The sequence below is a fragment of the Schistocerca serialis genome, chromosome 2, assembly GCF_023864345.2.
Source record: "Schistocerca serialis cubense isolate TAMUIC-IGC-003099 chromosome 2, iqSchSeri2.2, whole genome shotgun sequence".
Classification (NCBI taxonomy): Eukaryota; Metazoa; Arthropoda; class Insecta; order Orthoptera; family Acrididae; genus Schistocerca; species Schistocerca serialis.
The window spans coordinates 536,723,149-536,750,032 of NC_064639.1; the positions used below are offsets into that span (position 1 = coordinate 536,723,149).

General features: G+C 39.2%; 1 protein-coding gene across 1 annotated transcript in view; it reads right to left on the reverse strand.

Annotated features, from left to right (window-relative positions):
- Positions 1-2,010: 2,010 nt before the first annotated feature.
- Positions 2,011-26,884, reverse strand: part of LOC126456184 (insulin-like growth factor-binding protein complex acid labile subunit) — a 225,371-nt gene continuing 200,497 nt past the window's right edge. The window contains exons 7-8 of the mRNA XM_050091937.1: positions 18,590-18,793; positions 2,011-2,723 (exon numbers count right to left, since the gene is read on the reverse strand). Coding sequence (XP_049947894.1) covers positions 2,506-2,723; positions 18,590-18,793 — 422 coding nt within the window. The 3' untranslated portion in view covers positions 2,011-2,505. The remainder of the gene's footprint in view (positions 2,724-18,589; positions 18,794-26,884) is intronic.

The following is a 26,884-nucleotide window of genomic DNA, read 5'->3' on the forward strand; positions in this document are numbered from 1 at the left end:
GTCCACATCTATGGCATTGCTGTAGGCTTGTCTGTGTCATGGGTTACTTCCTCATGTGATCATTGTTTTGCTGTTGTGCAATGAGCCAAACAATCATCTGCTGACTGCTACCACAAGCAGGGGGCCATGCAGGAGAGCCCCTTCACCAATGTCAGGTGCAGCATACACATTAAGCTGTCCTACAGCACACTCTCTCTCATCTATTGCCTTGGAAATCAATATGCGACAATCATCACTTTAAGTTATCATACATGTTAAAAATAGAGATTACAATAGAATTTGCTTTGTTCATTCAGTATTAGATAAGGATCTTGCTCTTTGTAAGCATAAATTTGAAGTTCCTCCAAGACAAGGAATTTTCCTATTGAGCCTTGTGTAGAATGTCCAAATTTTTCTCAGTGTTCGCGACTGAGTGCTTTAAGGTTGTGTATATCCCGCAAATGCTGTTTTGGTCTGACAGTATGTGTGCTATATGAATCTAGTTTCAATGTTCCTTCTCATTTGTCCTTTGTACTGTCTACTGCAGTCACTGCATTTGCACACACCTGAATTCTGAAACTTATTCTGGCTGTTACAGATTTTATGGCACAGTTTGATTTTCAACATCTTATCTGTATGGAAACCAATTCAAATATTTGATTTGCAAATATTTTATAATGATTTTTATAATGTCTTTTAACTTGGACAAACCACAGATTTTAATTGTAATTAATTGCTTTCAAAAACAGTAATCTCACCAAACAAACACAAATTATTATTACTTTAGTATGGATGTTACGTTTTATTCAAATGTGGCAAATGTACAAGATGCCACCTGTCAGCAGTGGCCTTACGGGCTGTATTAAAACTGTGGGTTCTACCACACCCCTATATTAATTATTAAGTGATGTAGCATGTGAATTTTCTAGTACTTGGACAGATTACTCTTGTATCCAATACATTCAGGTTCATTCTTGTGCATTTGATGTTGGATGTAGACGTAGTCTGGTAACATTTTGTATTTTGTAGAGTATGTACATCTATAGAACATTTGCACTCCACAAATCACTGTTAAGGGCAAGGCAGAGAGTATGCCACATTGTATCAGTTATCAGGGTTTCTTCCATTCCACTTATGTATGGGGTGCAGGAAGAATGATTGTTTAAATGCTGCCATGCATACTTTAATTAATCTAATCTTCTCCTCATGATCCCTATGGGAGCGACACAAAGGAGATTGTAGTATATTCCTAGAATCATCATTTAAAGCTGGTTCTTGAAACTTTGTAAGGACACATTCTTGGGATAGTTTACATTTAGCTTGAAGAGTTTGTCAGTTCAGTTTCTTCAGCATCCTTGTAACACACTTTCCATGGGCCAATAAACCTGTGTCCATTTGTGCAGCCCTTCTCTGTATATGTTCAATATTCCCGTAAGTCCTATTTGGTATGGGTTCTATACGCTTGAGCAATATTCAAGGATGGGATGTATGATGTTTGGTAAGCAATCTCCTTTGTAGACTGATTGCATTTCCCCTGTATTCTAACAGTACACTGAAGTATGTCATGATGACTGAGCCTATGTGACTGCTAGTATTTGTATTTGTTAATAAGTTATTTCACTGCTGTCTACAAATCTAAGGATGGTTCATGTTGAAATGAAAAAAAAAAGTAATCAAGAAAAATAATAAATCTTTTCGAATACCAGTGAGCGTGGGACATTACACCAATTTTAACATCAATTTCTGTGTAAACTTTATCTTCTATATTTTATCTGGCATGTTCCATAACCACAAAGATCTCCTCCCTTTGAGGCTATGAAACAAACAACATATGCAATCTAACAGAGGATTGGTGACTAACTTAATGTATGTTCAATTCCAAATTCTTTCAACTATATACTACCAAGAACTGAGAAACAGGGTCCTTTATTTTTATATGTGTATGAAACAACAAATACTCATAGTTACTAATAGACTGCTTTATTACATACAATTTTGATCAAGTACAAAGGCATTTCATTGTTTTTCCTTTCAATGGATAACAAACTCAGTAAACACAAAATTGTTTTTGCCTCTATTTATAATTATGACAGTAAAGGCAGTAATTATGCCAGTGATGATGTATTGACTTACTTTGACCTGCTGAACTGTCCTCTCTGATCTCTTTCCCATTTCCTATGTTATGAGTTACTTTTGTATTCCTGTTCCAATGTTTCAGTCACTTGCTTCAAGTTATGTAGCTGTCTCATTTTTGTTTTCCTGTTACCCATTCTGTTTCTGTCATCAGGTCTACCAGCAAACCTCAAAGATCCATTCTCTTTCTCTGATAAACCTTTTGGTTTTGAAATATACCAAGATTATTTGGACTTCTTTTCCAAGGTTAATCTGCCCATTATGTCTTACATTAAATTATAATTACCATAACTTCATACACTTTGCAGTTTGTACCCTGATCAGATTCTTTCAAAACAGGTTCATCTTACAAGTCTTCAAGTTTCTTCTAGCCATACTTCCTCACTGTCTGTTTCATGAGACAGTGATAAAATTTCCATTTCCATTAAATGAAGACAACTTTTCAATTGAACTCATGTTATTACTCGAAACTAAAGGCCAGTAGAGATTATAGTTTGTATCATCGGCAAATTCTGGTGAGCTATTTGAGATTGGCCCATGCAGTTCTTCATGGGTGTAGTAATGCGCCACATAATAACGTCGATAAAGCCCAGCAGCAATGACCATTAGTGCTAAAAAAAAATGTTCTGTTATGTACTCTTTAAGTATTTCTCAACAGAGTTGACAAAAATGTAAAATGATAAGAGAGTACAGATTCATTTTTGATAGAATTTACAATTTAGTTTAGAATGTAATGTATTTCTGTGAGATCTTATTATAAGAGAAAATGATTTATGGTATCTTTAAAATATTTTCACATCTTCCCTTATGAAGATAAAGCAAATACATGCAAAAATGTGCAACCTACTGAAGAGAAAGATAGTTTACATTTATCTTTTACAAAATACAGCTCCTTTCCACCATTTTCATGAAAGCTAAATAAAAAAAATGTATATTAACAAGAGAAAGGAAATATAATGTTTGTTAGAGATAAAAACTACAAGTAATTTAATTTTCATTAACCCATAGATGTTTCAGCACTTGATGTGTGATCTTCATTTATCTTTCTTATTATTCTTACTGAATAGTTTTTGTGAAATCATAGCATCTTTTCAATGTTCATATGACTTTGGTTTAAGGGTGTTTCTCCAGTGATTCTCCGCCCAGCCCAAATATTGATATCGAAGACAGGTCAGAGATACTTGACGTTCATACTGCTGCAACAGTTTGCTGCAAGGGGCACAGCCACTTCCGGAAGCATGTCATGTGGATGCATCCACAGATATGAGACTGTCTATAAATGCAACGGTTCATATTTGCCAGTTAGTCTCTCATCAGCCTTTAAACCCTTTAGTTATGCACTACTGAACAGTAGAGTTCTGACCTTGACTGTATTACATTTGTGGTACGGGTTGCTCACTCGACCATTGTATATGCTTCCAACAGCTTTTCTGTACTCTGCTCTTGTGTTTGGTTAGCCATTCATTTTGTGAACTCCATCATCATTGACCTTAGGAACTGCACGTTTATTTCACAATCAGTGTGAGGATCATAAAATGTATTCCACCCACGCAGAGCAGGTTAGAAAAGTAGCAAACAGGACTTTCTCACCATGCAATTATTCCAGTGAAGCAAAGACCCTGAGTTTCTACAATTGTAGCAGCAGCAGTTGTAGTTGCAACAGCAAGAGCAAGAAAAACAGGGAGAATTCCACCAGAAACAGCAGAAATTGCTGTTACAACTGCTAAAAAACCAATAGCAGTTGTCAAATGCAGTTTACTCATCTCTTCCTCCACCATTCAGTTGCTTCAACTGAGCACACAGCAGTTGGGAGGTCTATTTACATTATTTTGTTCTTCACTGAAAGGTAATTTAATAACTGACACTGAAAATCAGTGTGCACTCTTGCTGTCTTCTAATAATAAACTGTAGGAAGGGCTACGGAAACTAAGCCCACACTAGAACCCCTGTAGTTTGAGATTTTCTTATGTTTGTGTTTTGCTGACTGACTATTACTGCCAACAGACCCCCGTCATTGCAGCTAGGCTCAAGTTTAATCAATGCATTGAGCAATGTAAGCAATCCTACACAACATGGGCTGCTGACTTATAAGTGATGCAAGGGTGATTTTTCCTGTAAATAGTGTGGTGCATTGTATGTAGAATTGTTAATCCATGATGTTATTATACATCTTGCAACTGACAGACATTATTGTGAAGGCTTTAGAATCATCTGATCCAATCCTGACCAATATTCTAACAATTGCTAAAACCCACCAATTACAGTGTCTACAAGTTATATTCCAAGATTCTTCTAGTGTCAACTTTCTTGGTGTTAGTAGTGGCTATTGTGTTCTTTGATCAACTGGTGACATCCAGTCAATGTCATTATCTGACTTACTCAGCAGCTGTTTGCTCAGTAGTCCAGAGACAGGGGATTCATTTGTTAGTGCAGTAGGTAGTGATCCACTGCTCTTGTCATTGATAGGCACCCAAAACAGAAGCTCGTTGTTTGCTCCCAGATTTTCCCAAAGCGAGCAGAGGCTCATGCACCAGTTTCCTCCCCATCATTGTTGAAGGGTCCCTGAAAAGTTCATTCCATCAAATTAAGTTCAGATTGGAGCCCATGACATCAATGGCATCAGTGCCCTGTCTGTGACATCATCTGTTTTGCATGCCACAAACCAAGATACCTTGCATGTTTCTGCAGCTGTTGGCATGCAACAAGTGCAATAATGGCTGTCAGTGCACTGCACCCTATCTTTACGATGATCATAGTAGCAGTAGACGGGATGCATAAGATCATATTGCAGCTGGAAATTAATAGAGCAACAGCAAAGCTCCAGCTAGACACAGGCATGACTGTCCCTGATTGATGCAGACATGTACCAGCACACTGGCTTTCCACATCTGTGGCACTCTCAATGCTGAGTGTGATGCACAATGGCCAGTTAATCCCATTGTGGGAGCAGATTGTGGCTGAAGATAAGTACAAAAAATGTAGCTTGGCAACTAACCAGCTGGTAGTCAACTCTTGAATGACAATTAACATTTTTGGGTTAGATGCTTTTGTGCTTTTTGGTTTCCAGAATCAAGTCATAGTGATTCTCACTTCAGTGGGATACCATTCACAGCACTTGATACATTATGTGCATAATACAAGCAACTGCGTGAACCTACAATAGGTTGTGCAACAGGTTTCCAAGCCTACATACTCCTTTGAAGCAATCAGCAGTGCTTAAGTTTTACAGAACAAGTCCAGTGCCTTTTGCTACGTGCTATCAAGTTAACGTGGAACAGGCTAGATTGCAAAATATGGGAGCCATATCCCCAGTGTCATCTAGCCAGTGGGCAATGCCAATGGTTGGAGATAAGAAGCCAAATGTCTCACTAGAATTTATGATTATTTTCAGTCTACCATTAATGCTCAAGATTCTGCCTCCGTATCTGAGTGGTCAGAATAGATGGCTGCCATTTGAAGGACCCAAGTTTGATTCCCAGGGATATTTTCTGGATGGTACGGGGTGCTCTCAGCTTCACAATGACAATTGAGGAGCTACCTGACCAAGCAGTAGTTGTTTCACAGCCTGGAAAGTCTGCAAAATAACTGGGAGTGCTGTGTGCTGACTACATGATCCCCCCTGCTGCATCCGCATGATGCAGAAAGGTGGAGGATGACACAAAAGCGAGTCAACATGCCTCGGCTTCACTGGCTGGACAAGGAACTCATTTTATCAATGCTCAAACAAATGTTGATCTGTATCCAGTTCCTAAGTTGGAGACATTGTAGCCAAAATAGGCTGGGGGGGGGGGGGGCATTATTTTCTAAGGTAGATCTCACTGTCACTTGTTTCTGGTTACCTGTAGATAATCAGACAAGACAGTTTTTAGTGAGTGACACACAATTCAGCACGCATCATTAGAACAGGTTGCCATTTTGGGTTGCATGCACTCTCATGGTATTTCAGAAATACCTTGAACAACTCATCCAAGGTATCCCCAACTGTAATTATTTAGATGACTGATAACTATGGGGACACCCTGGAGAAGTACCTGCACGTCCTACAGAAGCTGTCCGAGCAGCATCTGGCCTATTGAGCTGTGTCAAGTATCTGGGACATATATTACGCAATGAAGTGCTCACACCTACACAGGATCATATGGATGCAGTCACTAACTTACCAGCTCCTGGGAACCACAATGAACTACAGTTGTTCCTTGGCAAAGTAAATTATTGCACAAAATTTATTTTCAATGCGGCCCAGATTTCATATCTGATTAATCAATTGTGTAACAAAAGTGTGTGGTCTGAGGCATGCCAAATGACTTTCTCCCCACTTAAAAAAATGCCTCAGGATGGTCCCTTGCTTACAAATGTCCCATGCTGGCAAATGTTTAATATTTGTCAGTGTTGTATCAGTTGTGGGTCTGGTGCTGCGCTATCACACAAATATACCAACAGTACTGAACAGCCCATTGTATTTACATATAAAACATTAAATGGAACACAGAGAAAATATTCACACATTGAGAAAGAGGTGTCAGTTATTATATAGGGAGTCATGAAATTTAAAGTGAATCTGTATGGTATTAAGGTTCACCTAATCTCCAATCACAAGCCCATCATTCCGCTGTTCAGACCCCATTTGAAACTTCTCAATAAGATAGTGCACCAGCTACAATGCCGAGTGGTGTTCCTGAGAAATTATACCTATGACATCCATTATTGGTCCGCCATGCAGCACTCAACCACTGATTCATTTTCCCACTTGCTGTGCGGCTCAGATGCAGAGTCTGGCAGGTAAAAAATAAGGAGTTTCACCATAAACATAAATCAACAATACACTTATGATGAATTTCTTTTTATGGCACATGAGGTAGCAAAAAAAAGGGGGGAATGCCCCACTACTCTGCAGGGTGTTGTCTGCTGTATGGTGGGGTTGGCCTGAACAACTGCCAATTAGGAATGGTGCACCTATTTTTCATGACAGCAGAGGCTTAATGTCAATAAGCGTGTCACTTCCTGAGCTATGGAAGTTTCAGGTGGTTTCAGGTTGTAGTTCCCCCCACACTCCGCCCCTGCATACTGAAGTTCCTACACCCTGCACATTGGAGAACATGCAGAATGAAGGCAATAGCTTGGCATCATGTGTATTGGCTTGGCACTGACGCCACCACAGAACACACCATCCAGAAATGCCAAGCCTCCTCCCAAAAGCACCCAGCCCCTGCACATCATTTCAACCTTGGTCATGCCCTGACCACCCTCAGCAAAGAGTGCATGTCAATTTTGCTGGACCATTCCAGGGAGCAATGTAGCTGCTACTTGTTGATGCCCTTTCTAACTTACCACATGTAGCACAGATGGTTACCACTACTGCAACAAATACTATCTGTGCCCTGTTCATAATATTTGCAAAAGAGGGTGCACCTTCACCCTGAATTATGACAAATGCCCTCAGCTCATGGTATATGCAAAACTAGACTTCTGTAAAACAATTACATTGAGTAACTGACAACTGCCCCTTCCAACCTGTGTCCAGTTTGGAAGCTACGAGGATAGTCAGGAGCTCCACACAAAGATGCACAAGATGATGATGACAGCCAGTCCAGGGAAGCACTCACCAGCTTCCTCGGTGCATTCTGGTCCACATCCATGAATGGATGTAGTCTGGCCATAGTTTTACATGGACTCAGACCCACACCTTCAACCTGCTGTGCCTAACTCAGCAAGCCCACTACCCATGGTCCCACATTTGAGCTCACTTTTGGCTCAGACCCCTGGTGAACTCAAGGCATTTTTGTTGGCAACATGTGGTAACAAACATTTGAGGTTGTTGGACACTGGGAGCACTTACTCATGCATCAAAATCAGCTCTGGCTGCATTGAGGGATACCATACCCCCACCCCTTCCACACAGCTGCCTGCTGGGCATGACCTACATAATAATGCCAGGGGCAAGCATGTGCCACAGCCTGCCACCTGCTGCTACAGCCTCCACTAATACATTAGTCATCAATAGGGGGTAGATAATGACCAAAAATGGGAACAGACTGAAGTGGCCCCACTTCCAGATCTCACTGGTTTCACAGGTAGCCCTGCCTTTGACAGATTAGGTGATGTTTGTGACTGGGCTAGAGTAGGTGGTCATGGGAGGATGTATGGGACAGGTCTTGCATCTTGGTCTATTACAGGAGTATGAACCATCAGGCCATTTTCATAAAACTAAATCAGTCATTTTAAGGAATTAATTTTCCCCAGAACACATGTATCACCGAATGATTGTTTACATGGAGGACCATCAAATGGAAGGGGCAGAGTAATTTATGTTTTCCACATGCTTCACGAAGAAAATGCTCAAAATAGTGAATTTCTTTTGCAGTTCCTCACCATTACATTTGAATGTAAGGTCAAGCCTAGCATAGACATACCCAGTTTTCCCTAGTTCGAAGAATTTGCAGCCAAGCAGGTTTCCCAACCAGAGAGGCAAAGAGGCCCCTCTGTGGTGAGGCTGCACCAATGGTTTGTTCCCTCCACCTGTTACGCTGGCTGTTGGGACCTACTTGTGAACTGCAGACACATACAACGGTGTGACACCTGAGTTTACAAATGGGACCAAGAGCCACATTCCACCCCTTCAGTTGCTGATCTTGGTTGGCCTCACTTCACAGACAGTGTTGTGGAAAGCACTGTCATTTTGTTACTGAAGTGTTATCTCTCATCCCTTTGTAAATTAGTATGATTCACCTTCAGAAGCTTGCAGAAGTCATGTTGTTGCTAGCGAACAATTATGCTGTTTGTACAGCGAGCACCCAGTACTGTGATCTCACAAACTGTAATGATGTAAGTTTTGTTATCTGACTCCAGTGCCTGTTTTCATTACACAGATCTCATATCTAGCATCTTATCATTCTCTCATTCAACCATTCCTAACTCTCTAGGGAATGGACATAATCTCATTTAACTTCAATGTGTTTTGATGTACTTTCTTTCTTTAATTCCTTCTCCCACAGGAAGACGGCTTCAAGCCAAGTCACTCAAATTTGTGAGTGCATATATAAAATTTGTCACTTTCGTGTCTTTTACTGCAATATCTACACCTACTTTAATAATATTTATTGTCTATCACCACCCTCCACAACTCCCTCCCACCACAACACAGAATCCAGAACCTAAACAGACTTGCAACACAGTCATGAACCTTTCCTCCAGAAGCCTTAGCCCCACAGAAATATCAGTCCTTTCCAAAGCCCTCACCTTTTGCCCTTCTCCCAAATTTAATCATGCAGGACTTGTTAAAGGCCTTCTCTCCTTCTCCTGGTCCCTACAGTGGAAAAACATTTTCGCCAATAACTCTACCAATCAGACTCAACCAAAGGCAAATACTGAACCTTGCCTAACTCAGTTCACTCCTCCATCGAACCGTGAACCACACCCACTGCGCCCAAACCTTACCCTGTTAAATTTCCAGAATTTCTTAACCTCACACCTTGCCTCACCATCATTCCCCAAATCCCTCAACATACAGACTAACCTTACATCCACAGAAAGAACCACAGTCCACCATCTAAAAACTGATTGCAACTTCACTATCTGACTCGCGGACGAATGCCCCGCCACTGTTGTTGTGAACCACAAGGATTACCTGGTGGAAGGACTCTGTCAGCTGTCAGACACTTCAACCTACAAACCCTGCCACACTGACACCATCCCAGTAATCCAGCAGGATCTCCAGTCACAACTTAAATCCTTAGGCCCATCCCAGAACCCCTCCCCTGGAGTCACCCCTACCAATCCCCGCACTCCTACCTTCTACATGCTTCCTAATGTCCGTAAACCTAACCACTCAGGATGCCACATTGTGGCTGGTTACTGTGCCCCCACTGAGAGAATCTCTGCTCTGGTAGACCAACACCTTCAATCTATTACCCGGAACCTACCCTCCTATATAAAAGATACCAACCATTTCCTCCACTAGCTCTGTCCCTTTACCACATGGTGCCCTGCTCGTCACTACTGATGCCACCTTCATGTACACTAACATTCCTAATGCATGTGGCCTTACTGCTATTGAACACTACCTTTCCCAATGCCTGATGGATCCCAAACCAACAACCTACTTCCTGGTCGCCATCACCAACTACCCTCACCCACAATTACTTCTCCTTTGATGGTATTACCTAGAAACAAATCCGGGATACAACTATGGGCATCTGCATGCCACCACTCTATGAAAAACCTACTCATGGGCCATCTAGAGGAATCCTTCCTAAAAACCCAGACTCCTAAACCCCTCACCTGGTTCAGATTCTTTGATGACATCTTTGCTATCTGGATCGAAGGTGAGGGCACCCTATCCACATTCCTCCAGAACCTCAAGAACTTCCCCTTGTTTCACCTGGTCCTACTCAACCCAGCAAGCCACCTTCCTAGATGTTGACCTTCACCTTAAAGTTGGATACATCAGTACCTCCACCTATACCAAACCTACTAACCACTAGCAATACCTCCACTTTGACAGCTGCCACCCATTCCATACCAAGAAGTCCCTTCTGTACAGTCTGGCCACCCATGGTCGCTGCATCTGCAGTGTCTGTGATGAGTAGTCACTCTCAAAATATACTGAGGGTCTCACTGAAGCCTTCACTGTCTATAATTATCCTCCCAACCTTGTACAAAAAAATATCTCCCGTGCCTTATCTTTCCAGTCTCCAACCACCTCCCAAAGTCTCACCGTCCGGCCACAGAGGAGCATTCCCCTCGTAACTCAGTACCTCCCAGGACTGGACAACTGAATTACATTCTCCACCAGGGTTTTGATTACCTCTCATCGTGCCGTGAAATGAGAAATGTCTTGCCCACTATCCTTCCCATCCCTCCCACAGTGGCATTCCGCTGTCCACTGAACCTACACAACCAACCCATCCATGCTTACACAACTCCTGTTCGCAATCCCTCACCACGTGGCTCATACCCCTGTAATAGACCTAGATGCAAGATCTGTCCCATTCATACTCCCACCATCACCTACTCCAGTCTGGTCACAAACATCACCTATCCAATCAAAGGCAGGGCTACCTGTGAAACCAAGTCATGTGGTCTACAAGCTAAGCTGCAAGCACTGTGCTGCATTCTATATAGGCACGACAACCAACAAGCTGTCTGTCCACATGAACGGCCACCAAAAAACTGTGGCCAAGAACCAAGTGGACCACCCTGTTGCTGAACACACTGCCAAACATGATATCCTTCATTTCAATGACTGCCTCACAGCTTGTGCCATATGGATCTTTCCCACCAACACCAGCTATTTTGAATTGCGCAGGTAGGAACGTTCCCTGCAGTACATCCTATGTTCCTGTAACCCTCCCGGCCTCAACCTTCGTTAATCGCTCTCCTCACCCATCCATCCCCTTCCCTTCTCCCATTCTAGCACTCCACAGCTGTCATTCCACCACCACACCCAGTATTTTTATTTATTTATTTATTTATTTCTCTCTATTTCTCTCCTTTTCTGCTACTTCCCCCCCCCCCCCCTTCCCCAGCTCTCCCCTGCCCTCCGCCTAACCTGCAACACTTCACTGTCCACCATCCCCACCATACTATCCCTCCCCCTCCCTGACCCAGCCTCCTCCTTACCCCCACCTAGTCGCCACTACCATCATGCACTGGTCTGCTGCTCACAGTGTGGCTTCAACTACCTGAGACTGCAATCATATGTGTGAGTTGCATTTGCAAGAGTTTGTGTGTGGGCGTATGTGTGTCTATTGTTGACGAAGGCCATTGGCCGAAATTCTTTTTGTTGTGCCTATCTGCGACTCAGCATCTCCGCTATATGGTAAGTACCAACTTTCCTTCTCAGAATATTGTTATTGTCTATTGTATTTTATAAGTTTTCCTCTATCTCTTTGTCATTAAATGAAGCTATCAACAGGGTGATGAAACAGCTGCAGAGAGAAGAAGGCCATCGCCTTTATGGTCCAGGGATCATAAATCAGCAGGTGAATGTAACTTCCCATCTGACAGGGAAAGTCGTTTTGCAGAAGAACATCATATCACATCAGTCACTCAGTTCAGACAACAGACCAACATTTACAAGCACCACCATCTGGCCCAGCTGATCACTTCCAGGAACAACTGCAGGAGCCTTTGTTGGGGATTCTGGCACTTCTCTCTCCTGTTCCTTGACAAAGTTAGCACAGGTTGGGCCATTTCTGGTCCTAAGTGCCAATTAAAGGGGGAAGGGTTTAGTATCCAACAGTGATTCGGATTCCTCATGCAGCCCTATTATCATTATGGAAGACAAGTCAGAGATACTAGGGCTTCTTAGTCCAGCTGTAGCTTTCTCCCCTGAGTGGTGCAATTGCTGCCACAAGATGCCACGTGAAGCCGTCCACTGACATGAGACAGCCTATAAACACTGTAGCCCATATTTGCCACTAGTACACTGAACTTTGATTCAGGAGGACAACAATTCAATCCTGCATCCGGCCATCCTGATTTAGGTTTTCCGTGATTTCCCTAAATCATTCCAGGCAAATGCTGGGATGGTTCCTTTGAAAGGGCATGGCCAATTTCCTTCTGCAGCCTTCCCTAATCCTATGAGACCAATGACCTTGCTGTTTGGTCTCATCCCCCATCCCCCAAACAACCCCCCCCCCCCCCAACCCCTATTTACCAATCAGTCTCTCAATAATCTTTGAAGGCTTTAGTTACTCACCATTGGACAGTAGAGTTCTGACTTTGCTTGTATTAAGCTTGTGATTTGGATTGCTCCCTGAACTATTGTATACACTTAAGACAACTTTGCTACACCCTGGACTTGTTTTTGGTTAGACATTCACTCTGCTGTCATTGACATCAGGAAACACCTATTCATCCCATTGGTCTCTGCATTACCACCAGTGTGAGAGAAAAAAAATTGTGTTCTATCTATGCAGAGTAGGACACAAAAAAAAAATAGTGATAATATAACATTAATTTATGTTAATATACATAATTAGCTAAATGATGTGACACACACTACACAATTGAGAACCAAAACATTATGTGTCTGTTATTTATCCTGTGCTGAAAATTCAGGTCCATAATACTCTTTTGAAAAATAAGGTAATCATTGTGTTACGTATTCCTGTACATTGCATAACATTATTGGTTATTTTGTGCTGGTGCTGAAATATTTTACACAGCTTGTCACCTGCAAAGAACAAAACATTATTCTATTTTTCTCTTTTTGTTTCATTTCAGATTGAAAACTGCTGTATCATATTGAAGTTTTCAATCTGATATGAAAGAATGATGGAAAATTGGCTCTTCATTTCAGAGTAGCACTTGCACCCTATGCCCTTGATTATTGGCTGGATGTAATCCAATCTCTGTCTTCCCTACAATTTTATCCTCTACAGTTCTCTCTAGTACCAAGGAGGTCATTCGTGGGTATCTTAACACATATTCTATTGCACTGTCCCTTCTTCTTGTCAGTGTTTTCCATATGTTCCTTTCTTCACTGATTCTGTGAAGAATCTCCTTGTTGTTTATCTTTCAGTCCACCTAATTCTTCTGTAGCACTACATCTAAAATGCTTAATTCACTTCTGGTTTTCCCACTGTCCATGATACACTACCATATAACACTGTGCTCCAAATGTACATTCTCAGACATTTCTTTCTCAAATTAGGGCTCAATTTTGATACAAACAGCCTTCTCTTGACCAGGAATTCCCTCTTCAGCTGTGACAGTCTGCTTTTTATATCATTCTTGCTTTGTCCATCATGGATTATTTTGCCGTCAAGGTAGCAGAATGCCTTAACTTTGTCTACTTCATGACCGACAATTTTGATCTTTAGCTTCTCACTATTCTTGTCACTGCTACTTCTCATTACTTTTTTTCTTTTTATGGTTAACTTTCATTTCATGTTCTGTTCTTGTTCCATTTATAAGATCTTGTAATTCATCACTTTCACTGAGGATAGCAATATCATCAGTGAATCTTATGACTGATAGCCTTTCACCTTGAATTTTAATACTATTCTTGAACCTTCCTTTTATTTCTGTTGTTGCATCTTCAGTTTATAGACTGAACAGCAGGAACAAAAGAATGCTTCCCTGTCTTACAGCTATTTTAATCTGAGCACTTCATTCTTAGTCATCCAATCTTATTGTTCCTCCTTGGTTCTTGTACACCTTTCACATCACCCATCTTTCCCTGTAGCTTACTCCCATTTTTCACAGAATTTTGAACATTTTGCACAGTATCACAATGTTGAAGGCATTCTCTAGATCTAGAAAACCTGTGAGCATATATTGATTTTTCTTCAGTCTTGTTTCCATTATCAAGTGCAAAGTCAGAACTGCCTCTCTAGTGCCTTTATCTTTCCATCTTCATCTAACAGATCTTCAGTTTTCTTTCCCATTTTTCTGTATAATATTCTTGCCATCAGCTTGGATGTATAAGATGTTATGCTGATAGTGTGATAGTTTTTGCATGTATCTGCCCTTGCTGTCTTTGGAATTATGTGGATGATATTTCTTTGAGAGTCTCGTGGCACGTCATCAGTCTCATAAATTCTACACACCAACTTGGATAGTCATTTGGTTGCCATTTTCCCCAATGGTATTAGAAATTTCAATTAATTTTATCCACATCTTCTGCTTTTATTCGATATTAAGCCTACCAAAGGACTTTTCAATTCAATCTCTTCTTCTATCAAATCATCAGGTAAGTCTTCCCCCTCTCTCTGACTGTACTAGCACAAAATAATTGATGGCATTATGTTAGGTAAATATAACAGTGTAACTCCTACTTTCCAAAGAGTATTGTGGACTTAATTTTCAACACAAAAGAAATAACTGATATATAGTATTTCATGGTTCAACTGTAACATTTGTGTCGCATCCTCAAGCAGTATATTGTAAAGCAACAGGGTAATGGCTAAATTTCATATGTGAAGTATTCAATATCGGATTTCATGTACACTTTATATTACATGTTTAAATCTGACTTACTTGATACTTTTGGGCAAATAAAATAAAAGTTACATTCAGAATTAATAGCAATTATTTCTTTCAGACATTGTTTCCCACAGTATGTAAGTTTCCACAATATGTCCTTCATCCTAGCAATTCTTTTTGAAATATGATGTATGTAGTTGTAAATTTGTGATGTGTATACTAATGTAATGTAAATTGACATTGATTCATCACTAATTTTCTCAAAGCTTTAAGCAGAGTTAATACGAACCTCACAGGAAGTTATCATATCACAAAAACTTTTCAGGAAGATCAACAAAAAAAATATTGAAGACAGCCCAAAAGGTGCTGCAGTACATCTAGGCAAAAGAAACATAAACTGACTATATTGAATTAGTTGGAAATTCTCTCCAATTTTTCTTTGTAAGCATGAAATTAAGAATAGCTACAATACCGGTATCCAAAAGGCAACTGTGAAATTAATAATAAAGTTGATTTCTCCTTTATGTTATTTAATGCATGTAGGTGAACTGTATTTTTTCACTTTGGTATTAGACACTATTTTAACTAAGTTACTCTAACTTCACACCTCCTCAGTAATATGATCAAGAGACACTATTGATGGAGTTGATAGTGTTAGTTCAAATCAAAAATCAACCTTGACCAAGAATGCAAAGAACCTGATCAGGTATTCATCTTCATAACAGAATCCAAGATAACTACAAAATATATGAATAGGTGATTCACAACAAACAAAGTAATTATAAATCTTTCAGCAATAAATCTTATGCAATTATTGGTGGCAGATATAACCTAAAGACTACTGGAACTACAACTAAGCATTTAAAATTAATGAAACTGCACAGATAATTAACACACACATTTTCAGAGTATGGTGCCACATCATAAGGCAAATTAAAGTCACTGAATAAAATTATGTTGAAGCCATGGTTGCAGCAGTACTGGTAGACTTAGAAGGCCATTGCAACCATGGCTAAAATTTCAGTTTCATTCAGTGATTGTGATTTTACAAGATGAAGTGACACAAACCCAGAAACTTTTATGTCAATGGACATACAGCTGCAGAAGTTTGCACATTTATGTGTAAGTGAACAGACATTTGAGATGGAGTGAGCATACACACCAACTGCTCAAGAAATTAAGTTCACTACATTTCATTTATTTCTATACTGAAGGACAAGAAGAAAATATTGTTACACATTTAATCCTATGGCATTTTATGGTCAAATATTGTGAGAATAAACTATCTATAATGTAGAAGGTATCTATGAAAACAGTTGATAGATTTAGTAACTGACACTTTCACAAGGGTTGTTGAAAAAATATCTGACTTTAATTTATAAAATCAGTCTTTATTCAGATACAGTTGCTTGACACTAGTCACCTTCAAAGTAGTCCCCTTCAGCTTCTACATAGCTATCCTAAGGTGAATGCCTCTGCTGGAACCATTGCTGGAGAGCCTCTTTCGATATGTTGCACAGCTACTCCATCAAATTCTGCATGTCTTCCCTGTTCTGAAATCTGCTGCCTTTCAGAGTCTGTTTCAGCTTAGGGGAAAGCCAGAAGTCACTCAGTACTAGGTCAATGGAACAGGAAAGCTGACAAACCACAACTATTTTGTGTTTGGCCAAAAAACTCTGAATTTTCTAAGAATGGTGAGAGGGTGCATTACTACGGTGAAGGTGGCAACTGCCCACTGTCCAAAGTCCAGTTGTTTGCAACTCATTGCCTCATGGAGGCAATGCAGAATCTCTTGGTAGTACTCCTTATTGATGACAGAACCGTTTGGGGCACACACATGATAGACTACACCACTGTAGTCAAAAAAGACTTACAGCATGACTTTCACATTGTTATGGATTTGCCTCACTTTTTTGGGTCTCAGGGATGATGGATGCTTCCATTGTGATGATTGGAACTTTGTTTCAGGGTCATACCCATAAAACAAGAACTCATCACCAGTGATCTATGGGTTAATAAAGTTGGGGTTACTGCTCAGTTGTTAGCAACCTTGGCACAAATTTTGCTAAGATCCTCCTGAGGTCCAAATGTTCCTTTAAAATGGAATGAATGGATCAAGTACTAATTTGAACCTCATCCACAAGTTCTCTGATCATGATTCATCTATTCTGCATCATCAGGGTCCACACATGATCAATAAGAACCTCATCTGCAGATGTTGAGGGCCTAACTGGACATGCTTCACTTTCCACTAATGAGCAGCCACCTTTGAAGCAGTTGCACCACTTCTTTATCTGTGTGATTTTGTCTACAAACACTTGTCAAATCTTGTGGATTGTTTCAACTTGAGAATCACCAATTGTTTCAACTTGAGAATCACCAAGCTTAAAACGAAATCTGATGCAGTTAAATTTTTCAACTTTTCTTTCATCTTGTCCACAGTACAAAACCTGAAGTCTACCACTTACACATGGATAGTGAGTTACTGGTTGTTTCTGCAGTCACGAAAAAAATCAGGTGTACACACTATGTATGTCTACAAACAAAGAGACTGCAAATGTCCTGATACCATTGTTGGTTTCCAAAAAAATAAGGTCTGATACTTTTTGAACAGTCCTCATATAAGGCCTGTACAAGAATCAAGAGGAAAACGAAAAGTTTTGCAACAGAATACCTATTTATTTCATAAATCTAGAAACATCCATCTAACTTCACCAAGTCACGTACATCACACACATACAAAGTGGAACATAGCAGATACAATATACTGCCAACAATTAATTCAAAACGTGTGTCTGCCAATGAAGAGCATGATGTTCAAAAATGTCTTGAGGTTTTTTTTGTGTTTGTAGTACTTTCTGTTATAAAGATGAATTTGCCTAAATTGTGAGTCATCGACAGTAGTACGTAACACTGCAAAACAGAAGCCATTATTCACAGTAGCTTTGAGCTTTTGCTCCTTTTCTAGTAAATGCATAAACATCCAAATACATGCAACTACAAGGTAATGTAAGTTAAATAACTGGTTGTAGCTTCATCATAAGTTGCATGGAGAAGTATCTATTTTTTATTCCTTGATTGTGACCAGTTTTCATTGGACACCTGTGTCCACTTGCAGACCATCCATGCTGTTAGTGTGACAAATACAGGTAATAGCCCATGTACAGAAACTGCCCTTTCAGTAAGTAAAGTGATATAAGGCTGGCTTAACAACAGAAGTGGTATAAGGCTGGCTTAACAACAGCAAATTACACCATATAAGATGAACATTTTTCACCTGCAGCATGTAAATAAATTAAATCAATGTAGTAGAATACTGCATTAGGACAACATAGAAGGGAAGAATACCTATTTGTATGTTAAGAGAGTCAACCAAAGAAATGAGGAATGGATAGCCAGGATTAAGGGACAGTAAAAAGTGTATCAGTGATTGGATTTAACAACTTTTGCTATGTGTTCAGAAAATACTTTATACTAGACTGTTACACTTTGTGAGGATCTCAACAAACTTTTGAATAGTTTCAAAGGAAAACAGAATGACTCTCACCTACTGCCAGTATTAGCAGAGAAACCCCCATTACTGCAGCAAATGTTTCACTGTCCCCAAATATCCCACCATTTTTATTAATCCTGTACACTTCACATGGAGGAAGCTGCTCTATTCTCAAACTGGAAAGTACAAGTCCATCAGTACTTGAAGGCCAGTGGCATGTAGGCCAGTGAATGGTGACGAAAGTGCAATCCGCATTCTCTGCAAACACCAAAATAATTTTCAGAAAAATAATTCACTTGTTCGCAACGTTAAATTAAAATGAAATAGTAATAAATATTTATACAACAATAAAAATAAAATTTATCATTTATGATCTGATGACCACATGATGCAATATTTCATATCATAAAGCAGCAGTTACAGAAGCCTCTTCAATGACTGTACCTCACTATGTTTTTCTATTGTATTGCAATCATTAATTTATGATAAAATTGTTGAGCCATGCCAATTTCATGTAGACTTAGATCAGTTTCTTAGTAAAATATGTTATCTGACTTGTATGTCACTGAACTTACATTGCAGGATTGGAATAAATATAGTTACACTTTTATTTAAGTTTTCATTTTTGATAGGGATAATCCATCATTTACAAAAATGTGAAATGCACTTTTATAGGAAACATAAGACATAGATTCCAGAAGTAACATGAACTATACCTGAATGGATTGGGGATAGAATACCTATCTTTTGAACCAGATTATCAAGGAAATTAAAATATGGTAATATATTTCCAAACAAAAAAAAAAAAAAAAAAAAGAGAGACATGGTGTCTACAGATGAAACAGTTGACAATGAAGTAAATGGTACAACTTTTTAGTCAAAGACAAAAGAATGAGAAGGCTCCAAGAAGAACATTATTATCACACACAGCAGGAGCGCTAGAACCAAAAAAACAGGCAGTATCAGAAGCAGCAGTTAAAAAAACATCATCACCACATGAAGCAGGAACAAGAGCAAAAGAATGAGAAGGCTCCAAGTAGAACATTACTATCACACACAGCAGGAACACTAGAACCACAAACACAGGCAGTATCAGAAGCAGCAGTTAAAAAAACATCGTCACCACATGAAGCAGGAACAAGAGCACAACACAGACAGTTCCATTAAGACCAGTAGACAGTCCATAGTCAGCAGGAACATCAGTACAAGTTAATAGAAGAATCACTAGAAGCGGAAGACCAATTAGCCTTAAGGAGTTCTGGTACTCTGACTGAACAAGAATCCAAATTTAACAAATGTAAGAGCACAAATAAATCTCTCTTGCAATGATTTAAAATTTATGAGTGACTCACTCCCCATTAAAAGTGACTGCAAGCAGGAGAAGCATAGAATAAATGCAGTGTACTGCAGTGCACTCGTACAAAATACCAGATTTTTGTGTTTTCTTCCAGAATCTGAAATACACAAGAAACAAACCTACAAATATTTTTAAAAAATTACTAAGAAACTGTACATTTCTTCTCAGTAGCTGAGAACTAGCTCAAAGATGATTAAGTAGCTTATTTTTCTCTTCCACATTACCACTATGTTAGTAATTTCTGGACAACTGACAAAATGGGAAGTGTCTGTTTAATACTTGCCAGAGACAGCATTTGAGTGTAATCCCATACTTCAAACCAAATGACTGAACTATGAAAAACATTTTTAACATGCAACAATGGAGATCAAATTCTGGAAGCTTTTAGTTATATACTTCTACCAATCACTTGATGGTAGCATACCAATATTTACTTCAAAACTATACACGTAGTGTCAGAAATCTGTAGCTCAAAGTACGCTAATACTTTACTGTGTCATGATCTTAACATATATGTTCTAAGAAAATCCTCAGCTTGGCAAAAAACTAGTGAATGTGTTAAGATGGTACAACATGGAAAGCATGACACACAGACCTACAACAGTAACAACTACTAGTTCCTCTACTATTAGCAGCTTTTGTGTTAGTAAAAACATATCATCACTATGCACAGTAAATGGTATTTTTAATAGTATATACAATCATAACTGTTTAACATTGAATATGGCTTTGTTAGAAACACAGACAGAAACCTACAAAAACGTTTCCAAATGGTCATTACTGTGCATAATGATGATATGTTGGTATTAATGCAAAAACTGCCAATAGCAGAGGAACTAGTAGTTGTTACTGTTGTAGGTCTATGTGTTACACTTTTCATGTTATGTAACAAAAATAATGTAGTAGCTCTCACACATTTTCTCCATAAAGCTGATTGAAGGAGTGTTTATAGTGATGCTCACAATACGGTACACAAATTCATAGGTACTCTATAATATTGCTATGATGTGGTATTTCCCATCAGATTTACATATAATCAAATTGAAGACATAAAGACTGTTACAGCACTTTCTTTAATGTCACATAAAATGTACAATTCACAATTACTGTTTCTTGTCATTACCATCTTCAGGTCTGCTACAAACAGAAAAACAGTGGAATAACAAGATAAATTCAGAATGAGATTTTCACTCCGCAGCGGAGTGTGCGCTGATATGAAACTTCCTGGCAGATTAAAACTGTGTGCCCGACCGAGACTCGAACTCGGGTCCCGAGTTCGAGTCTCAGTCGGGCACACAGTTTTAATCTGCCAGGAAGTTTCAAGATAAATTCAGTTAACTGATGCAATTTCTACAACAGGCTCAGCAATCTACGAGGGTTGTTTTTTAAGTAAGGGCCGTTCGCGCGTATAGTACCGTAGTTCGCGCGGACGCCGCAACAAGCCACCGCGCCACTTGCCAGCATCCTTCCCGTTCACACTGATGCAAGTTGCAGCTCTGTAGCTGATGTGTACGCATCGCTGTGCTACTTTATAATGTTTACGATTATTGAATCGCCCGCCACATGTGAGATACGGTCAGTGATATGTTTTTTGACCGCGAGAAGCCTATCAGCTGCAGAAATTCATCGTCAGTTAACAGAAGTTTATGGCTTGAATGCAATGAGTGAAGGTAAAGTGCATCAATGGGTTAGAGAGTTTAAAAATGGCCGTCAAAACGTCCATGACGAAGAACGCTCAGGCCGACCCTCTGTGATCACTGATGATTTGGTGGCTGCAGTCAAAACAAAGATTCGTGAGGACAGAAGATTCACAATTTCCACTCTTTCTTTGGAATTTCCACAAGTTTCAAGATCAGTTTTGCACAAAATTGTGTCTGAAAACCTAAACTTTAAGAAACTGTGTTCTCAGTGGGTACTCAGAATCCTCACAGAGGACCACAAAGGGAAGAGATTTGCCACTTCATTGGACTTTTTGATTCGTTATGAGGAAGAAGGGGATGACATGTCGAGTCAAATTGTCACTGGAGATGAAACATGGGTATCCGATATCACTCCCGAAAGCAAGCGACAATCGATGGAATGGCGACACACAACCTCACCCGTCAAGGTCAACGCCAAACAGACGCTGTCAAAGTGCAAGATTATGGCAGCTGTGTTCTGGGACCGGCGCGGTGTTTTGCTAGTGGCCTTTATGCCACGAGGAACGACAATCAACTCAGATGCCTACTGTGCAACTCTAAAGAAGCTCCGCAGAGCAATTCGAAACAAAAGGCGCGACATGCTGACAAAAGGAGTTTTGCTCCTGCACGTTAACGCTAGGCCTCACACCTCTCAAAAGACTCGGGATTTGATTGACTCTTTTTGCTGGGAAGTTTTGGACCAAGCACCATACAGCCCCGACCTTGCTCCTAGCGATTTTCACCTTTTCCGGTACCTGAAACACCATCTTGGCGGGCAGCGCTTCAATGACGATGATGAAGTGAAAGCAGCCGTGAACTCTTGGCTGTCGGAGCAGGAGGCCGAATTCTTTGAAGAGGGAATTAAAAACTTAGTTGTATGGTATGACAAGTGCTTAAATAAACAAGGCAACTATGTAGAAAAATAGGTAAAAGTGTGTAGAATCAGAAAATAAAATTTTTTTTACAAAAGTATTTGTATCTTTTTATAAAAATAAAAACGGCCCTTACTTAAAAAACAACCCTCGTATACAAAAATAAAAAAAGATGACATTATTAACAGCCATGCACACAAGCCATAAACACCATAAAAATATCCTGATGTACTTATCAATGTCAATATCCATAAATCTAGGTACATAATGAGTGTTGATATTAGCCTGGGTGCATCCTGTATTTATATAATTAACTGAAGCCGGTAGAGGACACTAATGCTATGGTGCATATGTAACCAGTAACATAAATTCAATAGTTAAAATGCAGTATGCGTGGTCACCAATGAAAATTATTTCATATGACTAAAGAGGGCATCTGACAGTAATACTTGGACTGACATACAATATGTGGAAATAAAATCCATACCAGTACTTAAAATCCACATAAAACATGCAAAGAGCAACAATAGAAAGCTCTTGGGCTGACAAAGTAAATAACACTTAATTGTGTAAAAGTCAGAATTGAATGAAAAGTTTAAAAGCGACATCACATCTATAAATCAAAACCATTTGGCATGACCATAAATGTAAGACAATTAACAAGATAATGACTATTAATTAAAATAGTTATAGTTTATAAAGTATTTGAAGTGGTATCTCAGAGGTGTCACCTCATAGCTTCTCTGTAAAAAGCTTCTTTTTTTCCTGTGGCACAGCTTGCAAAAGAAGGACCAGTCTCCTCGCTGCTGGTGGCTGGTACCACCAACCACACGCCAAGCTGCTTCAGTGTGTGATGCTGCTCAAACTAGTAGGTGTCTGAATACACCAAAATAAATGTTCAACTTAAACCCATTCTGTTCATTTAGCAGTAATCCTGGTTGCCATTTTCTGTGTACATAAATTTCTATTTCTTCTAATAGGTTCAATAATTGTACTTTGGGTCCATTATGCAATAATTTCATATTATCCTCTATATTTCCTGTCACATGTTTTTCTTTATCTGAATGTGTACCAAATGCACTCTTATTTGGCTATATGTTTACTCTCTAAAATGAGTCTTGAAATTCCTTCCCATCTGAAAAATAATTTTCAGTCTTGGCAGTTGATCCTGTAGACATCACATTCTAAATATTTGTTGAACCAACTGTACCCCTCATTTGAAATATATTTCTAATTTTTTTTATTCTGAAGGCTTGTGTAATTCTGTCACAATATGCACCATTGTGTGAGTTAGAAACAAACAACTCACCCTCTGGATCTGTTGTCTCCTTCTTGTAACATATTTGTGACTGTAACATGTTATACAGTTTTGTTGCGTCATAGTCCTTACATATATTTGCCCTGACTACCTGTTTAATCACATGTCATTCTTCCACTTCGTTGTTAAGCATGAGTGGTAGTTTTAGCATCCTGTCGATCATCGATCTAAAGTAAACCCATTTATACTTTTTTGGGTGGCAGGATTTCACATTTATAATTGTGTCAATAGCTGTTGACAATCTAAGCGCACTCACCTTATGTCTTCCATCCCTTTTAGTTAACCTGAGGTCCACAAAATTTATACCTCCTTCTTCTTCCAGTTCCACAGTGAATTTAATTTTTAGTGCATCCCACTCATTCTTTCTGCTACCACAAGTTTCATTTTATCAGTACATCATTTCTGTCACCTCTGTACAGTAGTACGATGTCCTCTATGTAACTTCTGTAACAGATAATTTTTTTGCGTACATCAGGATTATGTCCAAAAAACTTATTTTCTAGTTCACTTATGAAGATCCCAGCCAAAGTACCTGACAAACAGTTGCCCACTGTCAGTCATCCTTTTGATAAACAAAAAATTATCTTTAAATTTACAATAATTAAATGACAACAGAAGTTCTATTGTTTCCCCTTGACTAAACTTTCTGTATAATAGCAAGTTCTTTCTCATAATCTCTGATGTGTTGCTTACTGGGATACTAGTATATAGGTTAACAATGTCAAAAGAAGCCAATGTAGATCCAGTTGGGATTGGTAAATCCTTAATATCACTTACAAATTCATTTAAATAGTTTTGAGTTTGTACAATCTTTTATAGGTATGTGCTGCTCTCAGTCTCTGGCTGCATTCTTGATTAACTTTGTAATTGGAACATGACATATTGCTAATAACTGGCCTAACCGGTTCCCCTCTTTTGTGTAATTTAATTTGTAAACTAATCATTGAAATGGATGGATTTGCCATTTTAATCTACATTTCTCTTCCTCATCTGTTTTCAACTTTTTGTGACTGAAATTTCACAGTGTTTCTCTTAATTTTGACTGTTTTATTATCTGCAAGAAATTTTCCAGTTTTATGAATGTAGTCATAGCCATAAATTACAACAGTAGCATTCCCTTTGTCAGCACTTTCTATTTCTAATTTATGATTTAAAAATTTAAGTGTTTTGATATGTTTTGCATTATTATGCTTGTAACAACCTAGTTTGGGTACACAATTGTTAGTTCTTACTGCTATGTCCATTTGTTCAAATTTATTGAGTTTGGATATGTCATAAGTAACTCTTGCTCCTGCAATAACATTTTTTATTATACCTGGGATCAGGTTCAGGTTAACACTAAAATGCAGACTCTTATTCAGAAGATCAGTTTCATTATATGTTGCTTTATGTTCAAGAGATTGACTATCCTGTCCTAAAATGGATATTTGACTTCCTGCTTTCTGTCCGCTATTCCACTATATTCTGTCTGTACATTCAAGGTTTTCTTTCTATGTCTCATTTTGATATTTTTCTGTTCATTGTCTACCATATTGTTAACAGATTTCCACATTGTTAACAGCCTTACAGACATGAAAAATTTGTAATGGCAACAGTAAAGTACCTAAAAGTAACTGAAGTCTGAATGTTTCCTGATTACACTTTTTCTTATTGTTGTACGCTTCCCCAATTTCAGTCTTTATCCATAAAATTTCATTTTTGTGTTTCACACATACATGAATGATAATTAATCCTCTGATTAACATATTTAGGAATAGTCCCCTCATCTAAAGAGAATTTATGAAACCTGATTTTCATTATAGCTTTCATAGTGCTTCATTCACAAATTAAATTACACAAGATGGAGGAACCGGTTAGACCAATTATTAACAATATGTCATGTCCCAATTACAAAGTTAACTGAAAATGCAACTAAAGATTGAGAGCAGCTTATGTGTATAAAAGTATATACAATGTCATAAATAGTTATGAATTTGTGAGATAATAAGGAAGCACTAATCCTAGCTGGAGCTACACTGGGTTCCTCTGATATTATTAACTATATACTAATGTCCCAGTAAATGATACATTGGAGATTATAGGGAAGAACGTACTAACATACAAGAAGATTAGTCAAGGAGAAACAGCAGAACTCATGAAAATTTTAGAATTCGTGTTGTCGTTACTCTAAAATTAACCACAAGATTTTTTATCAAAAAGACAGACTCGCAATGGGCAACTGTTTTACAGGTATTTCATCTAAGATCTTCATAAATGAACTAGAAAATAAGTTTTTCGAACAAAATCCTAACGTATGCAAAAAATTATCTATTACAGACATGATAGAATCTTCTCGGGTTGACAGCTGAGTCAATGCGTCGTTCTCCAGCAACATTTCAGCAAGTTTCTTACTAGTCGTCTTCAGGTGAAGTGTCGGGTTCATGTTTCATACAGGTCTTTATAGCCACTGGACCATGGGCTTTTGTGCATCCTCGATGCTGATCAGGCCAATCAGGCATGAGCGGAAGTGGCGCAGCAGTGCATGTTGCGGGGGGGGGGGGGGGGGGGGGGGAGCTGCAAGCACCGGGTCCTGATGTCTCATTTTGGTGTGGCCTGTTTATTTCATTCGCTGCCACAAACGAGCCTCCATCAGTGTGCTCTCGATGTATTCTTGCTAATGTTGTATCCAGATCATCACACAAGAATTCCAAAGGGCATCAGGATCCACTGGAAGTACTATACAGTTAGGCAGGAGGTGAGAAAACTTGGATTTCATGGTTGAGCGGCTGGTCATAAGCCACACATCACACCAGTAAATGCCAAACGATGCCTCCCTTGGTGTAAGGAGTGTGAACATTAGACTATTGAACAGTGGAAAAATGTTGTGTGGAGTGATGAATCACGGTACACAATGTGGCAATCCGATGACATGGTGTGGATATGGCGAATGCCTGGTGAACATTATCTGCCAATGTGTGTAGTGCCAACAGTAAAATTCAGAGGGCCGGCCGCTGTGGCGGTTCTAGGCGCTTCAGTCTGGAACCCCGCAGCTGCTGCAGTCGCAGGTTCAAATCCTGCCTCAAGCATGGATATGTGTGATGTCCTTAGGTTAGTTAGGTTTACTTAGTTCTAAGTCTAGGGGAG